This window comes from Phacochoerus africanus, chromosome 4, assembly GCF_016906955.1.
Source record: "Phacochoerus africanus isolate WHEZ1 chromosome 4, ROS_Pafr_v1, whole genome shotgun sequence".
NCBI classification, from domain to species: Eukaryota; Metazoa; Chordata; class Mammalia; order Artiodactyla; family Suidae; genus Phacochoerus; species Phacochoerus africanus.
Genome location: NC_062547.1, coordinates 69,599,545 through 69,607,687, shown reverse-complemented (window position 1 = coordinate 69,607,687; position 8,143 = coordinate 69,599,545). Strand labels below are relative to the sequence as shown.

The 8,143-nt window shown below is 53.1% G+C and overlaps 1 protein-coding gene across 4 annotated transcripts in view; it reads right to left on the bottom strand.

Moving 5' to 3' along the window:
- Positions 1-590: 590 nt before the first annotated feature.
- The window catches only part of PDE4A (phosphodiesterase 4A), a 42,784-nt gene continuing 35,231 nt past the window's right edge, over positions 591-8,143 (bottom strand). For all 4 annotated transcript variants that reach the window (XM_047777024.1, XM_047777025.1, XM_047777026.1 and 1 more), the window contains 7 exons: positions 7,870-7,968; positions 7,611-7,775; positions 7,282-7,381; positions 6,987-7,141; positions 6,621-6,743; positions 5,699-5,881; positions 591-3,123 (listed from right to left, as the gene is read on the bottom strand). In XM_047777024.1, the coding sequence (XP_047632980.1) occupies positions 2,473-3,123; positions 5,699-5,881; positions 6,621-6,743; positions 6,987-7,141; positions 7,282-7,381; positions 7,611-7,775; positions 7,870-7,968 (1,476 nt within the window). In that variant the 3' untranslated portion in view covers positions 591-2,472. The remainder of the gene's footprint in view (positions 3,124-5,698; positions 5,882-6,620; positions 6,744-6,986; positions 7,142-7,281; positions 7,382-7,610; positions 7,776-7,869; positions 7,969-8,143) is intronic.

Sequence of the window (8,143 nt, the reverse complement as noted above, 5' to 3'; positions counted from 1 at the left end):
CTAGATGCTGGGAACTCATGGAACTGAACAGATGTAAATTCTCTTACGCCTGTGAATCAAGTTTAATGCCTGTACGGCAGAATTTGACCAGAGCTTTTATCATGACCTAGCAACCAGATGTTCAAGGCGTGGTCAGTCAAGTTCCCTTGGTTTCTGGGAATGACTCTGAGGTACCAGAAGAACCCGAGTTGCATCAGATAGGTTCCACATGAGAGAAACAAGGCTTACCTGGGTCTGCTGGCCTCCAAAGACTGTGTGGTCTGAACTTACGACCTGAAGCTCCTGGCTCCTGCAAAGCTGTCTGCCCCCTTCAAGGTTTAACTGCTTGGGGAGGGTTTGGACAGAGCCCACTCCTTACCCTCACCCTGCCCCAGAGAGACAGCAAGATGCACATCTTGAGAAAAAGGAGGGGGGAGTTTGCCTGTGGCGCATGGGGTTAAGTATCTGGCGTTGCTGCTGCTGTGGCGATGGCTGGAATCCCAGCCCAGGAACTTCCGCATGCCTTGGGCGTGCTGAAAGCAAATTAGTTAATTATTTTTTTTAAAAAAGAGAGAAATAAGATGGGAAAAGAAGCCACATCAGCCATGAAGATCGGTGAAAGGCTCGGTTTAATTAGAGACAAGATCGAAGGACTGATTATCGATCAGCAGACCGACTGATTGATCGACAAAGTGGACAACACTCTAGCAGCTCACGGGGGTTCCTGTGGCTCCCCATCTGGGTCCCAGTCCCCAGCTGCCAATCTTGCCCGGCCGGTTGGCAGAGGGGAGGGGCAGGCTCAACCAAGCCCCTCCCCCCCTTGATGACTCCCTGTTAAACAACAGCGCTGAGTCCACACTTCGGGGTCTATGTATGGTACAGTTTGTATAATACAGTAGGAATGGAGACTCCCTCCAGGAGACCCCCACCCCTCCTTCCCCTGACTGAGTCAGTGGGGGAAGGGCAAGTTTATTTTCCCTTTTTGCCTCTGTAGAATAATTTACAAACCAACCTTACAGTATGTACAAAAAAAAAAAAAAAAAGCTAACGAAAAAGAAAGAAAAAGGAAAACCAAAAAAACAACAAAACAAAACAAACCCACTCCGGTCACCGGCTGGGACTAAAACTATTAAAAATGAACCCTGTACAGCATCATGGGGGTGGGAGCGGGTGGCACTCCCCACTGGGAAGGACAGATAGATGGAAGGCTTGGGGGAGCTGGAGGCTACAGTACCGTGTGCTCAGAATCAGAGGGGAGGGAAACGAGAGAGGCCGGTCCTGCCCAAGTTGCAGAACCAGGCCAAGGGCAGAGGGGAGGGGGCAGAGGGGGTTTCTCCTTCCAGACAGTCCCCCATGGCTTGGAGAAAAATGGCCTTGCATCTGTCTGTTGTATTGCTCAGGGAATAGCTTAGGGGGAAGGGGGAGGCTTGGCAAGGTGAGGGCAAAGAAAAAATGACTTTGGTGCCAGGGTGGGTGAGGGCTGCCCAGAAAGGGAATGTGGGTATACACCGTTATTGCTTCCTCCTAGGGCAAAGAGTGGGGGGGGAAGGAGGATGCTGGGGAAGGGGGGGAGCCCAGGATGGGGGCTCTGGGCCTGGACCCACCCCACCCAAAGAGCAGGTGGGAGCCACTGCAACCCCCTCTCCTATGGCAGTGGGAATCATTAAGGCAGAAACAAGAGGAGAAGCAGCTGGAAGCAGGGGTGCGGCTCTAAGCCGTCCAGCCCCACAGGGAAAAAATTCAAACGGAAACCCAAGTGGAAGGGGAAAGGGGTGGCAAGTGGTGGGGGGAGGGGGAATCAGACCTCAGACCCCAGGTTAGTGATATGAATGTCCCTCCAAGGCCCCACCCCTGAATCCTAAAGCCCACAGCTCCTGCCCTGCCAGTCCCCCGTGAATCAGTATTGCCAGGTTTGTGCAAAATGAGGCGGAAGACTTCCGAGGGGAGGGCAGAGAGCCAGAGAGGGGCTGGAGCTGGGACCCCTCCAACCCTCCACCCCCAGAGCCCCCCTGCCCCCGAATGGCTATTCCTGGCTGGGTTCTAGAGACCCTCCAAAATTCAGAAGAAAAATCTGGAGGGAGACCCTACACCAGGCAAAGAGCCCAGAGAGGCCGGAAGACTAAGCCTGGAACCTAGGGGGGCAGGTAGGGGGGTTGGAGATGGATGAGGGGGAGCCGGGAACAGGAGCATCTACAGTTGCTGTGTTTCATCCTGTTTTTTTTTTTTTCCTTTTTTTAAAAATGTAACAATTAAAATTCCAAAAATAAAATCCCTTCCAGGACCTCAGCCCCTTGTTTCCCAGCCCCCACCTCCAAAAAGAGGCCCCGTGGGTGGGGGTGGGGGGAAAGGGGCAAAAAAGAAAAGAGAAAAAAAACCACTTTTCTGTTTTCTTTTTTCTCAGGAGGCCCAAAAGTCTTTGAGGCAGTGGAGGAGGTCGGGGGGTGATGGTAGTGGCAGGAGGCAGGGTGGGTAACAGGGTGCGGGGGCTGAGGCTCAGGTAGGGCCTCCAGCTGGCCCCCACCCTCCAGGAGCTGAAAGTGTGGGTGGATCCTCGGCCGACGTCCCTGTGCAGGCACAGCACGCCCTCTTGGCAGCCTGATGCTCTTTTTGGGCCCCCACCTCGGCTGCCATGGAGGGGAGGCCCAGAAGGCCCGGGTCCCCCTCTGGAGGGGGAAGGGTCCTCAAGGCAGGCAGAGGGAAGCTCTCAGAAGACAGGGCAGAGGGGCTGCTGCAGCCCACAGCATCCAGGGATGCATCTGGAGACGTGGGCCCGTCCTGGCCACCCGTAGCCACACTATCTGCTAAGTCTGCTCGCTGTGTCAAGTACATTTCCTCTACCTCCAAGGGTTGCTCAGCATCCCGGGCTGTGGACAATTCCTGCACTTTGACTGTACCCGGGCCAGTGGACACCTCCTCCTCCTCTTCCTCCTCCAGTGTCAGCTCAAATTGGAACTTATCAGGTAGGGGTGGGTGACCTGGTCCCCCGGGCTCCTCCTCCGGTGGTGGTGATGGGCTCTGCCTAATGGCGCTGTAGTACCAGTCCCGGTTGTCCTCCAATGTGTCCAGGATCTCTTGGGCATCGGGGTGGACCAAGTCAGCCCACGTCTCCCACAGTGGGTGTACAATATAGTCGATGAAACCAACCTGAGGGAGAGAGGAGGAAAAATAAACTGGGGGTCTGCTGGCACAGATGGCACTGCTGGGTTACAAGATCTAATTTTTTTTTTTGGCTGCTCCACCCATGACCTTCAGAAGTTCCAGGGCCAGGGATCGAACCCAAGGCATAGCCAGTGACAACATGAGGTCCTTAACCTGCTGAGCCACCAGGGAACTCCTAATAAAATTTTAGAAATGCTGTTACCATTTGACCCAGCAATCTTGCTTCTCCCAATCGACCCTGGAAAAACTCTTATACAAGTAAGGGAAAAAAATCACCTATGAAGTATAAACAAAAACTGAAAACACCTCCATATATACATCAGTTAGAGATTAGTTTAAAAAATCATGGTATGGGAGTTCCCATACCTGACTAGTATCCTTGAGGATTTGGGTTTGATCCCTGGCCTTGCTTGGTGGGTTAAGGATCTGGGATTGCCATGAGCTGTGGTGTAGTTCGCAGCCAAGGCTCAGATCTGGCATTGCAATGGCTGTGGCGCAGGTTGGCAGCTGCAGCTCCAATTCAAATCCTGGGAACTTCCACATGCCACACAAGCGGCCCTAAAAAGCATAAAAAAATATTGTGGCACATAACAGATATTCATTATAGCATTTTTGCAACAAAGAGAAACTAGAAACAACTTCATGGCCAACTATTGGCTAACACCCTGATATCATTTTCTCTCCTTATTGACAGAACTTGATTTTTCTTGTGAGAGGCAGTGCCTCCAGCTGAAAACTACATTTCTCAGCCTCCCTTACAAAAGAGCAGGTGGCCACATGACCACCTGTGGATGGAAGACGCTGGGGAGTGCCTCAGCTGGCAAAGCCTTTCTTCCCTGGAATGTAGCTAGAATGGCTGGAGTTTCAAAAGCATCTGTGATCACAAGAGACACCTCTGAGTAGAGAAGCCCCATGCTTCAGATAGTAGATGAGAAACACTAAAAATTCCGCCTGCCAAATTTGTGGAGCCAAAGAAAGCCAAATTCCTTTTCCAGACTTTCCATACATAAGAGAAAGAAATAAATGGGTAAAGCTTTTATCCTGTTTGAGTCACCATGAATTCCTAACTACTAAACATTTAATGTCCATCAACAGGGCAATGACTCCCGAAACTGTATCAGGCTGCACATGTGGCATACACAAGTTCCCAGGCTAGGGGTCGAATCCGAGCTGTAGCTGCCAGCCTATACCAGAGCCACAGCAAGCTAGATCCAAGCCACGTCTGTGACCTACATCACAGCTCACAGCAACAATGGATCCTTAAAGGCCACTGAGCAGGGCCAGGGATTGAACCTGAGTCCTCATGGATACCAGTTGGGTTCATGACCGTTAAACCACAATGGGGACTCCCACCATTATTTATTACTAGACAGTAGTGGAAAAGGATAAACTTAATCTATATGTAATAGTGTGGACAGATCTCCAAATCCTTGTTGGGAAGAAAAGATAACCTGTATAAAGATAGTTATATATTGATACAATTTGTATATTTTTCAAAAAGCTAAACCACAAACAATTGTTATTAAATTGCCTGTAAATACAAATACATAACAAAACAAATGAAACTGGTTTTCATCAGGAGTTTGTGCATTCCCCAGGGACATTTGGAAATGTCTGGAGACATTTTTCCTTGTTACCACAGGAAGGGGAGGGTGTTCCTTGCACCTCGTGGGTGGAGGCCAGGGATACTGCTCAACACCGTACAATGCATAGGATGGTCCCACCATGGAGAATGGTCCAGCCTCAAATGTCAATAGTGCTGAGGGTGGAACACTGGATGGGAAGGGCACACACACCAAACTGGGAAGAGGAGGTCTCGCCAGGGAGGAGACCAGGAGTGGGGAGGATGAGAAACTCTCAAGTTCACACATTAGGACTGTCTTTTACGAAACTGTGTTTCTGTTCCTCTTGTAAATTAAATAGGCACATGATGAAGACACATTATTTCACCTCATTTCAAAATCCAGGAGTTCCCGTCGTGGCTCAGTGGTTAACGAATCCGACTAGGAACTATGAGGTTGCAGGTTCGATCCCTGGCCTTGCTCAGTGGGTTAAGGATCCGGCATTGCCGTGAGCTGTGGTGTAGGTTGCAGACGAAGCTCAGATCCCACGTTGCTGTGGCTCTGGCATAGGCCAGTGGCTACAGCTCCGATTGGACCCCTAGCCTGGGAATCTCCACATGCCACGGGAGCGGACCAAGAAATGGCAAAAAAAAAAAAAAAAAAAAATCCACCAAAACGCCAGAATAATATGAGTGGCCAGATTCCTGGGAAACTGAGGGGCTGAAAGGACATGAGGTCTATAACTAAGGGCCAGGTAAATGTTGTTACTGATGTGATGGCAGGTGCCACAAATGAGTTATTGGAACTGCCTGGTTGCAGGTCTATGACTTATGAGTCCACAGGCTCAGTTCCGTGGTTCCAGGGAGGAGAAAGTGTTGCCTATTTCCCATCATGATAGGAAGGAAAAAAGAGACAAGGAAAAACTTGACATTGTGGAGGGGCAGGTTAGGACCTTCTGGGCCTTGGAGCTTCCTTCCAGTGCCACCCTGAAACTTTACCTGAGACTTCTCCACTGAGGCCGTGTGCTTGTCGCACATGGGGCTGATCTCCATGCCACGCTCCCGTTCACGGTCACCCTGCTGGAAGAACTCAGCCATGATGCGGTCAGTCCATTGGCGGTACAGCTCCAGGGGTTTGGTGGGGTTGCTGAGGTCCGCACAGTGCACCATGTTCCGCAGGACCTGCATAGGATGGGGATGGGGGACCTTCAGAGGCCAGGCCCCCAACTCAGCCTGGGGCCTCAAGGCATCCTTATTGCCCCTTTGAGAGGAGGGGGGATAGAGGAGGGAGGGGGGAGATGGAGAGAGGTAAAAGAAGAAATGAGGGAAGAGGAAGATGAGTGAGGGAGAGATAGGAGCTTGAGGAGCAAAGGGCAGAGAGAGGCAAGGAAGAAGTGGAGGTAGGGAGACAGGGGTGGGGGAGATGAAGACAGGGGCTGATGAAGAAAAGGAAGAGGGGGAGTTCCTGTGGCAGTTCAGCGGGCGAAGAACCCAACTAGTATCCACGAGGATGCAGGTTCAATCCCTAGCCTCGCTCAGTGAGTTAAGGATCCAGTATTGCTGTGTGGTGCGGTGTAGGTAGCAGATACGGCTCAGATCTAGCATTGCTGTGGCCGTGGTATAGGACAGCGGCTATGGCTTCGACTTGACCCCTAGCCTGGGAACCTCCATATGCCACAGGTGCGGCCTTAAAAAGACAAAACAAAAGTTAAAGGAAGAGGGAATTGGAGGAGATGGGGGGAGATGGGGCGGAGAGATGGGAGTTAGAAAGGATTAGATGGGAGTGGAAAGAGATACAGGAAGATGGGCAACGGGAAGCTGAAGGCAGAGGGGAGGGGCAGCAACCCAAACCGAAGTGGGGAGGGGAGGGAAAGGGTACAACCTCCTTTTAAGGTATGTGTGTAGTGGGGGAGAGAAGCACCTGGATGCGGTCGGAGTAGTTATCCAGCAAGAGGACCCCTGAGCTGGTCACTTTTTTGGTTTCCACCATGGTCTTCAGGTCAGCCAGGAGGGTCATGTGCTTGGACATGTCCGTGGCCAGCACCTGTGGGCAAGGAATTGTCACAAAGGCTGTTGAAGCCTAGCCTCCAGCCGTACCAAGACTGACCAGACCCAGGCCTCTGAGGTTTGTCACTGGGCACAACCGGCTCCCGCAAGCCCCCCCATCAAAGGACGTCTCCCCCCCGCACGGGCCTTTCTATTCCAGGCTCTGGCCTGGCACTGCCCAAAGCCCCCTCTCCCCAAAGGCGACCTTTCCCGCTCAGGCCCCGCCCCTCGCCCCGCCCACCATGTCGATGACCATCTTGCGCAGGCTCTGCCGCTGACGCTTGCTGAGGTTCTGGAAGATGTCGCAGTTGTCTTCCTGCAGCAGCTTGAAGCCCACGGCCAGGTGGTGGTTCTCCAGCACCGACTCGTCATTGTACATGAGCGCCAGCTCCGAATCTGTGGCCCAGGCCCGGGGCGGGCAGTCAGGGGAGGAGAGGACCCACCCACGCAGCCCCCCGTCGGGGCGGGCCGGTGTGGGGTGGGGTGGGGAACGGGGTGGGACAGCGCAGGCCCCGCCCCCGCGGAGGGCCACTCACTGGTGTTGATGAGGAACTGGTTGGAGACCCCAGGGTGGTCCACGTCATGGATGGCAGCTGCGAAGAGGGCGGCGAGAATCTCCAGGTCCGTGAACACGGCCTGGGGGCGGAGCAAGGGCATCAGAGAGACAAGGGTTAGAAGGATGGGGCATCAGAGAGACAACATTAAAGACAGATGGGGGGGGTCAAGCAAGATGGGGGTCAGGAGAGAGAGGAACTGGGTCAGGGAGTGATGGACGTCAGAGACCAGAGAAGCAGACTGGGGATGTGCAATCAGAGAGAGGGAGAGAGAGGGGGCTGGGGAGATATGGGGACCAGGCCATGCTCACATCCAGCGCAGGTGTGGCCAGCAGCACGTGAGTGGACTGCAGCACGTCTGCCGCATGCAGGCTGTTGTGGTAGGCCACATCGGGGTGGTAGTGGTCCTCTAGGGTCAGCATGTAGGTCACCATCGTGTCCACCGGGATGCGGAACTTCTTCAGCAGGTCCCGCTCCTGAGGGCAGGTGTACAGGGCAGTGACCTCCACTGGCCCTCAGCTCCCCGCCCCTCCCCCTCCCTGGCATCCTGCCCGGTGCAGCCCGCCCTACCTGGAATATTGTGTACATGATACAGCTGAGGGAACGGCCCCCGGCATAATCGGACACACAAAAGATGTTCAGGCCCCACTTGTTCAGGTTTTCCAGTTCCTAATGGAGATAGAGGCCACAGGTCACGAGCACTCAAGGCCCAGGACCCTCAAGACTCTTTCAGTTCAGAACCTTGGTCTGAAAGTGGCACCATTATTGCTCACTCAGTGGGTGGCGCGCTCAGTAGTATAGAATATGCAGCCCAGGTCCTACTGGACTGGAAGATGATAAAACA